This window comes from Canis lupus, chromosome 8 (assembly GCF_048164855.1).
Source record: "Canis lupus baileyi chromosome 8, mCanLup2.hap1, whole genome shotgun sequence".
NCBI classification, from domain to species: Eukaryota; Metazoa; Chordata; class Mammalia; order Carnivora; family Canidae; genus Canis; species Canis lupus.
In genome coordinates this window covers 52,086,925-52,107,369 of record NC_132845.1, presented here as the reverse complement: position 1 = coordinate 52,107,369, position 20,445 = coordinate 52,086,925, and the positions used below count along the sequence as shown (strand labels likewise).

The 20,445-nt window shown below is 40.3% G+C and overlaps 1 protein-coding gene across 6 annotated transcripts in view; it reads right to left on the bottom strand.

Moving 5' to 3' along the window:
* IQCK (IQ motif containing K) overlaps positions 1-20,445 on the bottom strand; it is a 132,107-nt gene that overhangs the window by 107,385 nt on the left and 4,277 nt on the right. For all 6 annotated transcript variants that reach the window (XR_012035543.1, XR_012035542.1, XR_012035541.1 and 3 more), the window contains exons 2-4: positions 14,352-14,416; positions 12,633-12,762; positions 11,577-11,674 (exon numbers count right to left, since the gene is read on the bottom strand). Coding sequence is in view for 3 of the 6 variants with exons in the window: in XM_072835982.1 (XP_072692083.1) it covers positions 11,577-11,674; positions 12,633-12,762; positions 14,352-14,416 (293 nt within the window). In the remaining 3 variants the exon portion in view is untranslated. The remainder of the gene's footprint in view (positions 1-11,576; positions 11,675-12,632; positions 12,763-14,351; positions 14,417-20,445) is intronic.

The window sequence follows — 20,445 nt, the reverse complement described above, 5'->3', positions numbered from 1 at the left end:
CAGAAAAGGAAAATACTGTCACAAAGCCACTGCCCTTTATTTTGTAAGACAACCAGGGGGTCACCCTCAGGTCAGAGCCTGTTGACTTTCTTTTTAAAGCCTTGTCTTTTGAGGATGACTTTGATTTTTAGAAACAAAAGCAACTTCTAGCCAAGTTTGGGAATGAAGTGATCAATGCTGCCATTGTTAAAAAGAAGAAAAGAAGCATGACTATAAAGTTATAATAAGATTTTCTTTTCTTTTCTTTTCTTTTTTTTTATAATAAGATTTTCTTGCATGGTTTACAAACTGGATCTGACAGCAATTCCAAGAGCCTCAGAGGGAAGTATTTGCAGCCTTGGTGACATACAGCAGTCCCCCCTATCCACAGAGGATAGGTTCCAAGACCCCGGTGGATGCATGAAACTGCAGATAGTACCAAACTCTTTATGTACTATGTTTTTCCTATATATACATGCCTATGATAAATTTAATTTACAAATTAGGCATGGTAAGAAAATAATAATTATAACAATATCCTGTCATAAAAGTCATGTGGACATGGTCTCCTTTCTCTCTCTGTCTTAGAATATCTTATTGTCCTGTACTCACCCTTCTTCTTCTGGTGATGATGCGAGATGATAAAATGTCTGCATTACAAGATGAAATAAGGTGAATGACATGTTGTGATGTAGTTAGGCTACTACTGACCATCAGGAGCATCATCTGCTTCTGGACCATGTGTGTGACCACAAGTGACTGAAAGCTCAGTTTAGGGGGCAATACGACAGTAAGACAGAGTGCTGTGAAGTCAGATTCCTGGACCCAAACCCTGGCTCCTCCTCTTGGTACTCTTGTGAATGTGAGTACTCCTTGAGCCTCCGTTTTCTGATCCAAAAAATGGGAACAATAAAACCTCCTATTCCAAGGGTTGCTATGATGACTAATGACTAAACCAGACCACAATGTGAAATAATACCTGGCATATAGGAAGTAGTCTATAAGTGATAGTCATCAATCACTACTGATTAATCACTCAGGATGCAACTATCTGGCAATGGTAGATGATCAAGAAATAGCTCTTAACAGGGCACCTGGGTGGCTCAATGTCCTGGGATCTGCCTTTGGCTCCAGGTCCTGGGATCAAGTCCTATATCAGGCAGGGAGCCTGCTTCTCCCTCTGTCTGTGTCTCTGCCTCTCTCTCTGTGTCTCTCATGAATAGACAAATAAAATCTTTTAAAAAAAATAGCCTTTAACTTGGTGCCATATTTCATATTTAGGTACTAACTTCCAAAATGTGAAATTGGGATCTTCTGTCTGGACCCACTTCAATGCTGTGATATTCAATCAAACATAACAAGATCAGACAAAAATCCAGTTTCCTCTACTCAAAATCTACCCAAGAGAAATGAAAACACATGTCCATACAAAACTAATTTGCAAATGTCCATAGCAGCATTATTCATAATAGCCAAAAAGTAAAACAACCCACAACATGTGGTATATTCATACCACTGAATATTATTCAGCAGTAAAAATGAAGTACTGTTATATGCTACAGCACAGATGAACCTCACACTGTACTATGTGAATAAGTCAGATGCAAAAGACCATATACTATGTCATTCCAGTTACATGAAATGTCCAGAAAAGATAAATCTGTGGAGATAAAAAGTAGATTAGCTATTGCCTGGGAGTAGGGGTAGAAATGAGGAGTGACCAGATATAGTTATTAGAGATTGGGGGGGGTGGTCATGGAAATGTTCTAAAATTAGATTGTGGTTGTGGCTGCACAACTCAGTGAATTTGCTCCAGTTAGAATGAGTGGATTTTTTAAAAATATTTTTTTAAATTGTGGTAAAATATACATAATATTTACCATCCTAACAATTTTTTAGTGTATAGTTCAGTAGTGTTAAACACATTCAGATTGCTTTATAGCCCATCTCCAGAATTCCTCTCATATTGCAAAACTGAAACTCTACCCATTAAATAAAACTCCCCACTTCTGGGATGCCTGGGTGGCTCAGCTGTTAAGCATCTGCCTTTGGCTCAGGGCGTGATCCCGTGGTCCTGGGATCAAGTCCCTCATCAGGCTCCCTGCATGGAGCCTGCTCCTTCCTCTGCGTATGTCTCTGCCTCTCTCTGTGTCTCTCATGAATAAATAAAATCTTAAAAAAAAAATCCCCATTCCTTCCTCCCTGTAGGCCCTGCCAACAACCCTGCCTCTTTCTGTCTCTATGAATTTGGCCACACTAGGTACCTCATGTAAGTGGAATCATACATATAAATCATACTTTGTATTTCAATAGCTGTGTGTGTGTGTGTGTGTGTGTGTGTGTGTGTATGACTGGCTTACTGCACTAGGATAATGTCCACAAGGTATATCCATGTGGTTGCATGTGACAAGAGTTCCTTCCTTTTAAAGACTGAATAATATTCCATTGTGTGGATATACCACATTTTGTTTATCCATTCACCCATGTATAAACAAGGGTAAAATGAGTGGATTTTAGTAAATTGGGTAAAATTTCCATACTCACTTGAATAAAATGAGTGGATTTTATGGTATATAAATTATACTTCAATAAAGCTTTTTTAAAAAAGTTTTATTTATACTACTTCCTTTTAATGGACTTTAAGATCATCTCCATTTCTTTATATTTCAACCAATGTTGCATTTAATGTCCTTGAGAGCTCCTTGTATGCAAAGACTGAGAGTTTTTCCAGCCATAGTATGGATTTAGAAAGTTTTAGGTCATAGAATATATATATATTTTCAATTTTACTAGGTTTCGCCAAATTTGTCCCCAGGAGGGTAGTATATTAGAACATGCTCATTCTTTTCCACAGCTTCATCCATTCTTCATATTGCCAAACTTTTACATGTTTTGCTGATCTGAGGCATTGAGTATCTTTTGATTCGGCTCTCTGGGTCTCCCCTTTTGTCAACTTCCTGATCATATCCTTTGTCTATTTTTCTACCTCATGGTTCTGTTGTGTTATTCTCTTTTTTCGTATTGATAATAATAATTCTTTGTAGTCTTAATACTTGCTTACTAACAATTTATATATGTTGCAAGTACGTAGGACATATTTGTGGATAAAGTTCAAGGCAACTAAAGGCAGAGATCAATAGGAGTTGGAAAGTGCCTGGAGCAGAAAATTAACAGTTTTGGGGCCTGAGATCAGGGCCACTGTGGTATTCACTGTTGTCATCCTGCATGTGCTTAAAATAGGGCCTAAGAAAAAGAATTATAGCAAGCTATTTATTGAGCACATGCTATGTGCCAGGTGCAGTGCTAAGCTATAATCCCATGATCTACCCTAATGCTCAGAATGAGCCAATGAGGTAGGGATTATTGTTCCTCTTCCATGTATGAGAAAACAGGGGCTCAGTGACATGAGGTCATTCATGTAAGGAGCTCATCTGAGATTTTAACTCAGCTCTACCGGATTTTAACACCTTGCTCTTAAAAAATGTTTTAATGATATTCTGTTTGGCATGCTGTATTTTATCTTTTTAAAAATTGTCAACAGGTAAAAGTTAGGATGGTTCATGGTAAAATCTGGATTGGGGGCTTTATTGGAAACTCAGGAGATGTGAAACTCTTTATTGGAAACTCATGGTAAAATCTGGATTGGGGGCTTTATTGGAAACTCAGATGTGGTCATACTGATCCCATGTTCCAGCATGGTGACTAGCCACAGGAAATAAGGAGCATAGCAGCTGCCCCTGTAATGCATGAGCTTCCTTGATGGTCATAGTTCCCACCACTACCTGGTGTCCCCTTGTTATTCCAGACCTCTTTCAGTGTCTTCCTGGCTCTGAAGTTCTTTGGATGTTTTCCTCTTAAGAAAAACAGTGTTGGGACACCTGAGTGGCTCAGTTGGTTGAGTGTCTGACTCTTGGTTTCTGCTCAGATCATGATCTCATGGGTAGTGAGATCTAGCCCCATGTTGGGCTCTAGAGTCTGCTTGGAGTCTGCTTGAAGATTCTCTCCCTCTGCCCCTTTCCCCATTCATGCACACATGTGCATTCTCTCTCTCTCCCTCTCTCAAATAAATAAATAAACCTTAAAAAAAAAAAAGGAACAAAACAGTGTTAATATGCTGGGTGTGGCTGAAAAATGGCCCCTCAAAAATGTCCATATCCTAATCCCCAGATCCTGTGGATATGTTATCTTACATGGCAAAAGAACCTTGCAAATGTGATCAAAATAAAAAGCCATCGGGAGGTTATGGGGGGGGGGGGTGGACAATGTAATCACAGGGGAGGCAGAAGGAGGAGATATGATGATGGAAGCAGGGGTCCAAGTGATATTGTTGCTGTCTTTGAAGACAGAAGATGGCCTCCAGGCAAGGAAGGAAGGTGGCTCCAGAAGGAACATAGTCCTGCAGATCCATTTTAGACTTCCGAACCAGAGATAGTCTATGCCCTGCAATGGGCAGGACGGTCCTGCACAATAAAAAATTGTTCTGCATCCTAAATATTTTCAAATATCCCACTGGATATCTACTTGGTTAAAAAACTGATTTATAATCATCTGAGTCTAGAACCTAACTCCATTTAACATTCAAAGGTGGCAGGTTTTTTAAAAAAACATTATTTCAATATATTTTTATTTTTGGAAAGCAACTAATCTATACAGAGAGAAAACTGTTCTATTCAGAACCTAAGAGTTTCTCAGCATTTCAGAAAAATCCTGTCACCGTGGGCGACATCACTTACAGTATACGATGCATTATGTGTGATTCAGTCTGCTTTTTGAAGCTGTCATAATCATGGGGATTCTATGTACATGTGCGAGCAAGTGACTACTCATATCTTTTGGTGAGTTCTACCTAAGCTTTAAAAGAATTAAAGAAATAAAAATAAAATGAAAGAACTAAATAAGTATTACTAATGTCATGAATGGTTTTCATTGTATTTATCCTTTATGCTATAGTATAAACAGCCACTATACATATATATAGTATATACATATACATAGTATCATATATAGCATGTATGATATATATATATTTGAAATTATTGCACAGATAGATGTGATAGATTATTATGCTAACAAGCACCTAATTAATCATGCCTCCTAGGTCCATGCCCCTTTGCAATGTGACTTTTCTACTTCTAGAGGGAGTATATTTCTCACCTACTTATGAGTTGCTTTGTGAGTTGCTGGCTTTGTAAATTGCTTTGATCCATGAATCCTGGTGGAGAGGATGTTGTTGGGGGTTCCAGAGCCCTGGCCTCACACTTCTGCCTTTGCCCTCTTGGAATGCTGCTCTGAAACCACCGGGCTATAAAAGGAATGAGGCTGGCCTCCTGGAGGATGAGAAGCATATGGTGGAGGACTGAAGTATCTAGCAGACACCAGCACAGAGGCTGCAGCCTCGTACATGAGGCCAGCTTGCACTCCCAGCCCTGCCCCGTCGCCACTGAAAGCAGTCACCTGAACAAATCAAGGTGAAAATGAGAGAACAGTCAGCCCATAGAAATAATAAATCGTTGTTTTAGACCGTGAAGTTTCCAGGTAGTTTATGATACAGCAACATAGCAATCAGATAGCAATCAGGTAACTGATAAATAGGTAACAAATATTATCTAAGCATTTCCTTTCAGGCCATGAAGAGGGCTCTATAAAATGTGACATGGAGTATTGGGCCCAAGAAGGTAGAGAACCACTCTGCTCTGTTGAGGTCCCACTGCTCCTAAAATAAAACTCACACCCTTTACTGGCCTACATGATGTGGCTGCTGCAGAGCGACCTTGCCTACCTCACCTCCCATCTCGTTCACTTGCTCTGCTCCTGCCATACTGGCTGCCTTTTTGTCCCTTCAATAGGTGACTGAGTTTGGCAGTACTGGGTCATTAGGAAAACTTAAGAAGAGTTGTACCGGAGGATTTCAGTGCCAAGGTGCCACAAATTAAAGACCGAACAAATGGTAAAAAGGTGGAAGTGAGATGATTTACTCAGTTTGTTAGTGAAAATGAAAAAGAAAGAAAACCACCTACATGGGGGGACAAATCAAATATATGGGTTTGAAAATGTTATTTAAAAATTCTCTTTTTTTAATAATTACAAAAGTAATTCATACTTGTTTTCAAATATTACCAAAATTTTCAAAAATTACCAAAATATTTTGGAGCAAAGACCTCTGGATTTTCATCTCTCCCCCCAACATACATGTGATTTCTCACTTATTGGCAAACTGATTTAGATACTAGCATCTACATTCATTTACCTTTGGCTTGGTCTATGTACTGCATATGTCAGTACACACCCAGGAAATGACTGTACAATATCTACTGTCAATTCACAGATGTACTTCTACCAACTATTTGTATAAAGTAATCATTTCCCATTCTTTATCTTTCACAGAGTACCCTTGTTTAACACAATATAAAATATTGCTAGCACCCAGCTAATTTCCCAGCAAAACTAAAAGGTCCATTGACTTTCTCATAGATGGTCACTTCAGTGCCATACAGATGTTGCCTACATCTCTGTGATCTTTTTTTTTTAAAGACTTTTATTTATTTTTAAAGATTTTATTTATTCATGAGAGACACAGAGAGACTGGCAGAGACACAGGCAGAGGGAGAAGCAGGCTTCCTGCAGGGAGTTGGATGTAGGACTTGATCCCAGGACCCCAGGATCACGACCTGAGCCAAAGGCAGACGGTCAACCACTGAGCCACCCAAGCGTCCCTACTAATTTATATTAGAGAGACAGACAGTGTGTATACATGAGGGAAGTAGGTAGGACAGATGCAGAGGGAGAGGGAGAAGCAGACTCTCTGCTGAACAGGGAACCTGAAACAGGGCTCAGTCTCAGGACCCTGAGATCATGATCTGAGCCAAAGGCAGATGCTTAACTGACTGAGCCACCCAGGTGCCCCTTCTCTGTAACCTTTTTTTTTTTTTTTAATTTTATGATAGGCACACAGTGAGAGAGAGAGAGCGAGGCAGAGACACAGGCAGAGGGAGAAGCAGGCTCCATGCACCGGGAGCCCGACGTGGGATTCGATCCCGGGTCTCCAGGATCGCGCCCTGAGCCAAAGGCAGGCGCCAAACCGCTGCGCCACCCAGGGATCCCCTGTAACCTTTTTATACATAGTTGAAAACAACTATCTGGGAAAGGATTAAATAAATCCATTTCATTTGTTAAATTCATCTCAGGAAATGTACAGGGTCTTCATCTAATCTTAAGGCTGAGATAATTCATGGAAATCATTCACTTAAGGTTTAGTTTCCCATTTGTAATCTCCTCCAAAAATAACGACTAGAGAAATATCTGCTTATTCAATAGGCTGAATTTTATTCTGAGCATTTAGGAGATTAAAATATCTAACAAGGAACAAACCATTGGATTAGGATCTTTATGAAATTCACCAGAGTTCAATTCATAATATTTAGAATGACATGAATAAAGGAATTGAATTATGAATTAATCAAAATCAAAATCATCAAGTTTACACAGCTTGTCTGACGCAGAGTCAGGTTGGAAGCAAAGTCAGCCTGTTTCTGGCAGCTGGGCTCTGAACCACTGGACCATGTATCACCACATAGACTGCCTCATTCGTGTGTGTGTGTGTGTATGTGTCTCTAATTGGCCAGGTGCTCTATGGCATACTAATTAGGTGCCCCTTATTGCTCTCCCCGCCCCCCTTCTGCTTTATTCCCTCTAGTTTTCCTTGGAGTGTCATGGTACTCCAAGAACAGTCTAAATAAATGATTTTGCCCCAAGAGGCCTGCATGGGGGCCTGGTCTGGGTGACTGCCCCAGATCTGCCTCGCTTCTCACTCCTTTTCTCCACAGCTTCCAAACTGATCTTTCCTAACAGAACGTGGCCTGTGCTTCTGGCAAGCCATTGGACTGACCACCAGCGCAGTCTTGTGTCAAAGTCCTAGATTCAGGAAGCAGAGTAGTGCTCACCTTGAATCTTGGCTCCACCACTTACGAGCTGTTCCCCTGAGCTTGTTGATTAACCCTGCCGCTACATGGTCCTCATCCATAAGACTGAAATAAGAGCGCCCAGAGCAGAGGGTTGCTGGGAAGATGAAATGGGTTTCTGCAGATCAAATGCTTAGAACAATGACTGGCACAAAGTAAGGCCCCTGAAGTGCTAGAAACTACTATTCTTCAGTTTCAGCTTCTGGCTCAACTCTGGCTCTCCTCCGCTAGGAGTCCCTTCAATTGTAAAGGACTGTGCCCTTTGTCAGCTCTAGCTCTAGGGGCAGCCTCCCCATAGTCTACCTACCTCCAGAGGCAGTAAGTCCAGGCAATGTAGATACAGTTGGTAAATTACCTCTTGCATGTAATAGCCAGGACAAACTGACAAGCACTCCCATAACTTAACTGCTATCTTAAAAGTTGGCTTTGACTTTTGAGGAAACATATTCATTCATCTAACAAATATTTAGTGGGTTCCTACCCCGTCCCAGGCACTGCTGGAGCTACATCATAAAACAAAACAAAAAATAATGAAAGCAAGGAAATATAAGTCAGCATGTTAAGGAGAAAATACAAATCAGCAATTATTTCTTGAGCGACCTAATATAAATGCTGTTTCAAGATATAATTTGAATGGCCCCAATAAACAATGAATTATGCTGCTGTTTAAGAGTCATTTGGATGTGAGTTCAGTTGTGGGTGATAGATAAGAATACAGTTATGTAATTTTGGCTGGAGGCTGGTTATCATTCAGTTTAAGCATCTATTCCCACTGACAGGATGTGAGGAACAGCTGAATTGAGAAAATGCAAATCTGTTGTGCAGATCTGGATAAGAGGAGCTCCTCTTGGGTCTGACAAATGTTGATGTAATTTTCAAGCGTTCAAAAAATAACCCACAAAAGACTACATGACCAGGGGGTGAAAAAGGAGGGAATCAGATTTAATTAAGAAATCCTAAATTAGGAAATGACAGAAGTTAATGGTAATCCACCCAACTTGCATATTTGTAGTATTCAAATTACTGAGCTTCTGGGCAAAGCCTGAGAGAAGGCAGGGTAGGATGCTAACCTTCCTTGGTGCCAGTGAACATCATTAAATAATACCCTTCATCCTCCCGGTAACAGGAAAACCTCTGCAACCTCCCATCCCCCCATCCCCCTCACTTCTCCCTAGGCACCCCCCCCCCAGCCTTTTTTTGTTCTGCCCATCTCTTTAATAGGGGATGAAACAGGCTCACAGATCACTTAGGGTCCCGCTGCAAGGAAGCAGTTGAGCAGGATTTTGGACTCCAGTGTGTCTGGCTGCTTTAAAAGTTTATCAATTTTTGCAAGCTAACAGTTTTAAGAACCCACATTTTCTACATTCCTTGATCGTTCATTACAACATTTAAACTTTAATGCTCCATTCAAGCATCCTGTGGCATTTGATGTTTAGACTGGTTTCATTTAGTCCCAGAGGCAGCTCATCTGCAGGATGTCAAAGATGAAATATGAGTTGGCATAAGGATGCCTCATTAATCTCTAATACAAATAGAAATTTCTCTGATTCTTTAAAAGCGTTTTATCATTGCCTGGAGGCTGGAAACTGTTTCTAGCCCCCTCATTACAAAATTATTTATGGGCAAACATTAGATATATAACCCTCAATGTAAAATCTTAATTGCTGCTCTTTTGGCTGATTTTTGTGTCCACTGAAAGGGTATAAATTAGAAGAATAATAGCTGAAGAAATTAGACTAAGATTTGCACAGTTGAACATTGCTGCACTAATTCTAGATATGCATTCCCAGCACCTAGATTCATTCTTGTTTTTCCCCTGTGTACATTCTTATTTTAGAGAACAGATACAAAAAGAGAAAAATAAAAACAAAACAAAACAAAAAACCCTTCAGCTACCAAAGGATTTACTGCTCATTTGTGGTTTTCTTTCAGACAGGGCCATTGCTGGTCCTCTCAGCATCCATTCCTAGGGTCTGGCCCAGTAATCACACAGTAGGATTTAATAAATATTTGTTGAAAGAACTGAATTTGGGCGACTTAATTTGTCTACAGATATTCTTTACACATATTCAAACACAGGTAATTCTACTGTGCTCATTTCATTGTTTAATCATTGTGTCCCATCCCTTGTTAAGTCTAATAAAAGGCCCAATGCACTGAATATACTTTGGCCCACAGTAAGGTTAAAAAGAAAGATCCCTGAAATGTGACTTGCAGGACTGTCTGGTCTCCCTCATTTAGCAGCAGGACCTGAAGCCCGAGAGGCAAAGCCACCTGACAATGGCAGGGTCAGGCTAAGGGGTCTGCTCTCTGGCCCCTGGCCTCACTACCATTCCACTTGGCTGCACTTTGCACCTGTTAACATCACACAGAGGAGGGGAAGGTCAGTTATGAATAGGAGACAGAAATTAAGCCCTCAGGAGAAGCCAAATGAGCAAACAAAAAAATATAAGAAGTGGAAACACTTCAGATTTTATAACCTACGGCAAGTAACAAATCTGTTCTTCAGAAAACAGATACGGATTTTTTTAAAAATCAGTATTTCCTGGAGCTATTTAGAGGACAGCCTCCAGCTTCCATTGTTTAGGAGGGATGAAATTAGGATTTTCTAGGCTATGAGTGTCTCCTCAGTATATAAAAGCACCATATTGGCTGTATGTACTTCTCAGAGAGAGACTCTGCTGAAGGCAACCAAACAGCTGATACATTAGCTGTGAATGCTCTAAACACCCTGGGATGTTCAAGCTGATTGAGGTTTGCACTGCAGTTACTGCCAATTTTTAAAGTATCATTGTGAATCATAACCTGGATCTGAATCCTAATTCTGAAAATTCATCTTGACCACATTTCTGAATCTCTTTGTTCTTCTGTTTTCTCATCTGTAAAATGCAGATGACACTAATAGAAGGAATCTCACAGGCCTGTTTGAACGGCACAGCACCTAGCAAAGCTCCCAGCAAAGAACAAGCACTTGGTCAATATTATATATTGTTGCTATTTTACTCTCTTCGTGGCAGTCCAAAATTCTAGGACTCAAAACTGTGCAGGGAACAACACACCCACCCAACACACAAACACACAAAGTATCCTGTCAACTGTAGAAAAGAGGGAGCTTCCATGGGGATATTTACAGGAGAGTGCACAGGGATTGGAACTCCATTCACACAAAATACTAGCTGTAGTGTAACAATGACCAATGCTTAGCAAGCACTACCGGTGGGCCAGGCTCTCCTAAAACAAGCTACATGTATGGTATTGGGCACAAAGTGGAGTATGGAGAGGCTAAAGGTGGGAAGATCAATCCAGAGTCAGATAAAATATGAGGAGAGCTTTCATCTGCATGTACAGTCAATGGGAGCCAATAAACCTGGTAGATGCCAATTACCCAGGAGAAGAGCAGGCAGGGAGGCCAAGAAGGCGGAAAACCTCTCTGGAGCCAAATGGCCAGACAGATGGCAGTGTATGTGAATGCACTAGATGTCATGGCTAGAGTTGTGTGAGTGACCAAAATACAGTTCTCCCTCCCAAAGGGATTGTTTTGAGAACGACCACTTGATGGTACTGAGATAATGAGGTACCATCTGATAAAAATGAATTACTGGGCATTTAGAAATAAAGAAACCCCACAGAGAAACTGACCTCGAAACATTTTTCTTTCTTTGCTTGGTGAAGCAGGCTAGCCATTCCAGGAAGCAGAACTGGAAAGATGAATGTTTCTAAATATTCCTTGGGGGAACCTAAATCAAACCAAAAAAAATCCCACTGAAAATCCCAAATGGCCCAAATGAATCTGGGAGAAATGTTTGTTTCTAAACCAAAAAAAGATATTGTCGGTAAAATAACATGACCTTAAATGTTGTATTTTACTCCAGAAGGCTGAGTTGGGCTGTATTATTAAGGACTCTTAAAATATCTTTTTGAGCCTCTGAGGACTGGTGAGGAGTTAACAGGGTCCTGCACAGGGCCAGGGCTTCAGGCAAGGAGGCCAGTGTGGCTGGAGGGAAAATAAGCAAGGGAAGTGTAGTAGCAACATGGCCAGAGAGGAGCAGGGTAGGGACAATTCACGGGGCCTGTGGCCACAATAATGGTGGTAAATGGTTGCCAAGGCCCAAAGCACACTAGCAGAGAGGACAGAATAAAGTGGCAGGAGAGGTCAGGCACCAGGCAGGGCTAGAGGAAGTGGGCCCAGGGAGAAGATGTAGAAAGCCTATACCTCTGACTTCAACCCACAAAGCAGGCCAACGAGATACTTTCACCCACTTTTTACAACCCCCCCCCCTTTGGTTTTAATGTAGAATCAAGGTATACTTGCTGCTATTTATCATCCTTATTATATTTCAACCTTAAAGACAAACCAGTGGAATAAAGGCACTTCTCCTAAAAATAAAAATTAAGGAGTGCCTGGCTGGCTTAGTCAGTAGAGCATGTGACTCTTGGATCTCAGGGTTGTGAGTTTAAGCCCCACGTTGGGCATGGAGCCTACTTATATTTAAAAAATTAAAATATTTAAAAAAATAAAATAAAATTATGATACATATTTTAAAAATAAAAAATAAAGTACAAATTAAAACAAGAGCATAATTCTTTCATATTTTTGTGGTCTCCCTGAGTTCTGTCTATCCCATCCTCATCCTGTGGTCTTACAATGTTACAAGCTTCAAACTATAAAAGACAAAATCTCACCTCCTTACTTACATGTTTTTGGATCGATTGTTTCCAACTGAACTTGAGGACAGGGTACATGCGAGTCCATGGTCAAATGAGGAACTGAATAAAGGTGCTCTGTATTGAAGCCATGGAGAACTGCTTCCTCTAATGGTGAAACCTGATTGGGAGGGTGGTTGGGGAGGGAATCAATTCATGCAAATAGTTAAACTAACAAAGGATAAAATTTTTTATTAACTTCAGGTTCAAGGGGCATAATGAGTACAAATCTTTGTCCCTCTTCCCTTCTGAGACACCTATAAATGACAATCAAGGAATAGGGCCCTAATAGAGAAAAGAACAGGAGAATCATTGATGGATAGAAGATTTGCAAACATTTCCAAAAGAAACAGGGATAAAACCTGTTATTAAATAAGAAAGAGAGGGAATGGCAGCCCAGGATTCACAGGAGGAAACTGCCCCAGAGGATGGGAGTGCCTCTTCCCATCGTAACTCCAAAAGGCTTCAATTCTTAGGGGTTCAATTCCTCAGAGGATGGGAATGATAAACAGGAAGGGTTAAGTAAAAATCTGGCTGAGAGTCCACTGGCCTGTCTACATTCCCCCTCCTCCTGCTTTTGCCCTTCTCAATGTACATAAAACTCCATTCCCACCAGCATTTTATATCCAGTTCTCCCTCCTTTCCAATGACTCCAATGATTTGCCAACCAGGTAGGTAGCCAAAAGGAAAAAACAACAACAACAACAACAACAAAAAACCTCACTGTTGATTTGGAGGCTGTCTGCAAACCCTGAAGAAAAGTCTTCTAGTAGACAATCACTCCTCATGAGCTCCTAGTTAATGTTTCTACTCATCAAAGAGACTAATCCAGAAGACAAATCCACATGTACAATAGTAGAAGAAAATCATACCAGCTACATAGGAAAATCCATTCAGACCCCCATTTTAAATTTTGAATAAATAACCAAAGTTGTCTACACAGATAAAGAACATCAACAGCACAAAAGACAAAGATCAAGATCTACAAAGAACAACAAGTTCTGGAAGAAGCACAGACAATTCAGGGGAGGGAACTGTAATTGGTATCTGCAGAGAAATTTGGAGAAGCATTACATCTATAGAGCAAGAACAGGATGCTATGAAAAAAGAGCAATCACAGGCCAAGAAATTTCTTCGACACAAGAATCTCTAATAGTGGCTGCTGCAATAACCTACTGGAAGTTTAGAGACTTAGACTTGATCCCATCCCAGTGACCCCGATCAAGTCCCTGAATCTCTTAGAGTTTTTGCTCCCTTACTTTAAACTCCATTAAGTCCCTATTTTACTCCAAGTATACTGCCCAAACCCACCCCCTTCCTGGTTGTCTCATCCTTGGCCCTTTTAGTACAGTCTCTACCTTGCCCACACTGCTATACATAGAGAAATGGACTCTATCCCCAACTGTTCCCAACATGGACATATGTTGACTCCTTTGTAAAGACCTTTCTCATCCAGGATCTCATTTGAGTCCCAGAGGTCCCGTAAGTCACTCAAGGATTATCTGTTCCACTTAACAGATGTGGAAAACAAGGCTCAGACTGGTTATAAGATGCCTTTTAAGACACACCAGTAGTAGTAGAGCTAGGACTGGCCCCAATTTCTGGTTTTAATTCCAGTGCCTCCCCTTTCCCACCTTCCCAACTCATGACATCACCACTGTTCTCCCATAAAAGCCTTTCTTTTTAGGTTGAGGCCTGGGTGATACTCACAGTAATCATTGCTTCTTGTTTGACTTTATATCCCTCTGGAAAGGGAGGCAGCTCAGCTTCATACTCTAAAGGGAGTGAGGGAAAAAAATCCTCAATTCTACATGCAGTTTGTGATGCAATTTCCTTGCCTCTGAATAAAACATTCTTAAATTTTATTTTGGTTGATGGTTTATAGAAATGAAAACAACTGGCTATCATAGGTTAATAATTATTGTGAACCACCTTCTTTAAAATGTGTAAGAGGCAGTAGCTCTTTCTACTTACCTTCCTTGTGCTTTAATAAAACCACCTTTTTGTATAAATAAATAAATAAATAAATAAATAAATAAATAAATAAATATTGTTCTCTTGCATGACAGAGTCAAGACTTTATGTAAGAGTTTCAGAATCTTTTGCCGAGAAGGTACAACTTTAGATTTTACCCCCAAGTTATGATAACTACATGGAATAAAAGGAGGAAGAGAATGGGAGGGAAGCTAAGAGAAGACACCAATAGCTACACAGAAGGGAGTGGGGGGAAGTAAGAAGAGAACATGGTGGGAGGACAGAATAAAAGTGACAAAGAGATGAGCTGTCTCTTGAAGTCATGAGGACGAGCATGAAGGTAGGGTGGCCTGATTGGGGTATGCATCTGGAAGAGCAATCCCATAAAGACCTTGCTACTCAAAGTATGCCCAAGAACCAGCAGCGTTGGCATCCCTGGTGAGTTAGACATGCAACACATCAAGTCCAACCTAGACCTTCTGAATTCGAACCTGTATTTTAATGAGATCCCAGGTGACTTGTATGTACAAGTGGGAGTAGTTTTGCTGTAAACTCCAGTAGCTTCCTATTTGGCTGCACATGAGAATCACTGGGGAGCTTTTTGAAAATACCAAAGTCTGAACCCAACTCCAGAAATTCTGATTTAATGGGTCTAGGGTGGGGGGGCCTGGGAATCAGTATTTTTAAAGTTTTCCAGCTGATTCTAATGTGCAGTGAGGTATAGAATAATTGTCAGGTTTCAAGACTGCTGACAGTCAACCTGTTGGGAGAGCCTAATGCAAAGAATATTCCATACAAGTTCTGCAGGGTAACAAGAACTAATGCTCAGTGGGAGACAGAAATGCCCATGGGCTATATTAGTTACATCCCTAAAAGAAACAGTGGTGAAAACATTTCTGGGAAAGTCAATGTTTTAATGGCAAATGCACGATTGCTTTGGAGCAATGAGGAAAAACAGTTTCTGGGCAAGATGGTTTTGATAGAATGAATAAAATTGTATTGGATACATGTTTTGTTCTGCTACCTGGTTCCTTGTCAGTGAAACATCTCTTGACTTTTTTTTTTTTTTTTAACTGCTAGGTATCAGGGTGGGGACCAGTATGTCAGGCTGTAGGTTGCAAGCCATCTTGATTCCCAATACTATTTATATTAGTTTTCTAATGCTATGTAACAGATTACCACAAACTTAGCAACTTAAAAAAACACACATTTATTATTTCACAGTTCCTGTGAGTCAGGAGTCCAGATATGGGGCAGGATCTCATCAGGCTCAAATCAAGGTGTTGGCCATCCATGGCTGTGATCTCATCTGAGAGTTGGGTCTTCTAAAATCATTGGTTGTTGGCAGGATTCAGTCTTGTGGCTGCAGGTCTGAAGTTCCCATTTTCTTTTTGTTGGTGGGACTCTCAGCTCCTAGAGGCCACCTTCAGGTTCTTGTTATGGACAGTTCACACATGGTTATTTGCTACTTCAAGGTGAACAAGAGTTTCTTCTGCTTTAATGTCTTTAAAGACTCCCTTGATTAGATCAAAGCTACTTACAAGGATCTTCATAACTTAAGTCAACTGATGACAAATTTTAATTATATCTGGAAAATCCCTTGACAGCAATGCCTAGATTTGTGTTTGATTGCATAACTACGAGGTATGTGGAGTAGGGAGTGGAAATCCTTGGAACCATCTTAGAATTCTGCCCACCATAATAGCTTGAGCTCTACAACTTTGCTTTCCTCTCAAGCAAGCATGCAAATTCATTCTTCTTCCCCAAACACTTTGAGGAACACCAACATGGTATGTAAACTATTTATTCAGATTTAGGATATACACATTTAGAGCTTTGTCTGATACATGATATTATGCATACATGCTATTATGAGAAACTTACAAATAATACAGACCTATCTTATATAGAGTGTAAGTCACATTTAATCCCATAACCACTGTATTTCAATGTATTTACTAACATGTATATAATACACCAGTAATTTATTTATATTAGATCTCCTAGACCACATCAAATCATCCAAGTATGATTTGGATGTCCTTTTTCTTCATAATTGCCATCAGTTTTATTCTTTTTCTTCATAATTCCTACCAGTTTTATACTTACTTGAAATTTGAAGAATTAATGACTGTGTTATGTGAAGGAAATTGTCTGGGCCTGTTTATGCTCACCATCATATTCCCAAAAAATACTTGTTGAATGAATGAACAAAATAAAGAATACAAGTTACTTTTGATCCTTTATTCATTTGTTCACATTTATTGAGAGCCTACTGTGTGACAGGAACCATCCTAGGTGTTGAATCTTGGATATCTTTCAAGGCTGCTACATATATGATATGCCACAATTATTTAACTAGTTTACCCTTAGTGGGTGTTTAAGTTGTTTCCCACTTTTCATTATTACAAATAATGCTGCTAGGAGCATCATTATATATACATCATCAATGAAAAGCAGGTATTTTTATAGGGTTAATTCTTAGATGTGGAATTGTTCTGTCAAAGGAAAATATAATTTAAAATTTTGGCCAAATTGCCAAATGTTCCTCCAAAAATTTACAACAATTTATACTCCTAATAATAAGATGGTCTGTTTCTCCAGGTTATTACCAATCTCATATATATTTAAAATGATATTTTACTTTTATTTGTATTTTTGTTATTTATTTATATTTTTTCTATTTAGATTTTTTCCAGATCTCTGGAATTCACTTCAATTTGATGGAAAACATACACATTTTTTTATCATATGACCACAAAAGATATACAGTTGAAATGATTATGTAGAAGTATGGGAAAATACATTATCTTCAGGACAAAATGATGTGCTTGTGATTTCAAGCCTCTAATGTTTGAGAATCTGGCATATTTGAAAACTTGTCACTTTTGCCTTGTGATTTCAATTTAAAATATATAGTGGATTACAGACTGATGGTTTTTACATTCAAAGCCATGAGTTTGTATGAATTTGATTAAGTTTGTGGAGTATTGAACTCATTAAAATAACTTGATTTACCATGGTTTGATTCATTCTATTTTTTTTTTCATTCTAAGAGCTGCTTCAGTGCTTAGAAAATTTTGTCTGTTCAGCATTAGAAATGCTTGAGAAAATCAGGTATGTTAAATTTATAAATGTTTATAATTTTTTAGTTACCAAAGCTTATAAACTGGGTTAATTGATTAGGGGAATTCAATGTTAAATGCACATCTAGTGGACATTAAGAACAAGTAAAAGTGGCCACTCATTTTACACAACAAAGGCACCATTCTTCAAGAGGCAAAGAGGCTATAACCCCATTGGTAGAGTGGAGCCTTTCTGCCAAAACTGGAACCTCTCCCCTCTATGGTCCTAGAATATGAGGTAATGAAGCATCTTTTTTGCTCAGGCTGCTATTAGGCTGCGTCTGATTTGCTGCTGAACATGTTCCTAACTGAAACAGCAATTAAAATACAATGTTTACCAACAGGGGCCTATTGGAAAGGGATGGGTCAGGAAGGTGAAGAGGTGGGAGGGAATCTAATGAACACTTAGCCAACATACACTACAGCAAGGAGTTGTACCAGGTGCTAGAGGGACAGATAGCTAGTGCAGAGGAGCTTATATTCTGGCGAGGGGATGAACAGTAAACCAATGCCTCTGAGATGTGGAAGTGCTGCTGGAGAGGGCTTTGCCCGATGTTCTTGGTGCGGTGAGGAGAATGGGCTTCAAAATCAGGGTGAAGAATGAGTGGCTTTTTAGAAGGGGGGCCATTTAGGCTGAGTCTTGAAAGATAAAGATGAGAAGGCAGAGATGTTTCAGTAAGAGGAAAAGCTTGGGCAAGGCATGCAGAACAGTATAGCGCATTGGAGGAATTACTTCTTGCGACTGAAAGTATATAGTACAGGACAGTAGCACTGTGCTTTGTACCTCACCTGGAGAGCTTATGTAAAATACAGAGCTTAAGGACTTATCCCTGAGGAGTCCAGCTCATCAGGTCCAGGACAGAGTACAGGAATTTGCATTTTAACAAGTAACCCAGATTTTTTTTTTTTTTAAGATTTTATTTATTTATTCATGAGAGACAGAGAGAGAGAGAGAGAGGCAGACACATAGGCAGGGAGACGCAGGCTCCCTGCAGGAAGCTCAGTGCAGGACTCCATCCTTGGACCAGGGATCAGGCCCTGAGCCGAAGGCAGATGCTCAACCCCTGAGCCACTCAGGAGTCCCAAGTAACCCAGGGTTTTTTTTTTTTTTTTTTTTTTTTATGATAGTCACACACAGAGAGAGAGAGAGAGAGAGAGAGAGAGAGAGGCAGAGACATAGGCAGAGGGAGAAGCAGGCTCCATGCGCCGGGAGCCCGACGTGGGATTCGATCCCGGGTCTCCAGGATCGAATCCTGGGCCAAAGGCAGGCGCTAAACCACTGCGCCACCCAGGGATCCCCTAACCCAGATTTTGATGCAGGTGCTCTCAGTCTACACTTTGAAACATGCTGTATGTTGTATAAGGGCTTGGCCTTGAGTGACACTCACATCCGAGTTCAAGCCTGGTTCTGTCACTTACTTCGGGCAAGTTTCTTAAACTCTCTCTGCCTCAATTTCCTTATCTGTACAAAATAGGCAAAACTGAGTTGCTATGAGGTTTAAATAAGATGAAAAGCATCTAGCTCGGTGCCTAGCACATAGAGCAGCTCAATAAATGTTGCCATTAGGATGATTTGAACAAATGGTAGGTGATGAATCTAAAAAAAATCCATAGAAATCAGATCATTAAGGGGCTTGGGTATTAAGCTAGAGTTTATTTACCATGAAAGCTGTGAAAATCATTGTAGGCCAAGGCATAATGTGATCAGATTTGAATTTTGGAGAGGTCCCCGTGAAAGAAGGTCTGAACAGAGGCCTTCTGCAGTTAAAAAGCTACAGTAGCAATCCAAACAGGATATGTAAGGTCTGATCTAAACCAGCAAGCATGAGAATTAGGGAGTGGGGAGTTGAGGGTTACCGGTTACAAATGTTAAGCAGGTGGAATCTATAGAGATTGGAGAATGTATCTGAGGATCATGGAAAGTGAATAGGAAACATTTAAGATGAATCTCCAAGGGACACCTGGGTGGCTCAGCGGTTGAGCATCTGCCTTCGGCTCAGGCTGTGATCCCGCAGTCCTAGGATGGAGTCCTGCATTGGGCTCCCTATAGGGAGCCTGTTTCTGTCTCCACTTCTCTCTGTGTCTCTCATGAATAAATAAATAAAATCTTTAAAAAAAGAATTTCTGGATTGGATAGTTGAGGGAATGATGGTGACACTTATTGAGATGGAAAGTTGTTGGGTGTCTAGAATAGAGCCTGGAGTCATTCCTGGCCCAACATTTAAAACAGGTCCCAGCATAGCAGGTATGTTAACAGGATATATGAAAATAATTTCACTGGAACCATGAGGTAAGTAGGAACTAGTCTGCATTGGGTTGATAAGAGAAAAGGAATGACAGTGGTGTGAACAAGGGCAGTGTTTCTTTCCAGAAGCTTGGCTGAGAGAAGGGATAGACAAGAGCTAGAAGATAATAGAGGCCAAAGGAGAGGTTTTTCTCGAGATGACAGACCAAAGGGTGTTTAGAAGAAAGGGTCAATAAAGTTAAATGTAGGAAAGGGGGTGACAGACCAGGATCCTGGGATGGCAAGAGGATAGTACCAAAGCACAGATGTAGGCTGAGCTGTGGGTAGCAGGGTATGCGCACAGATGGAAATATGTTTATTGGTATAAGGAAGCTGAAGGCTCCCCTCCTCACTTCCAACTGCCTCTTACCAATGAATGCCTCCTACATGTACTAAGTGGTATCACCCAACATTGGAGGAG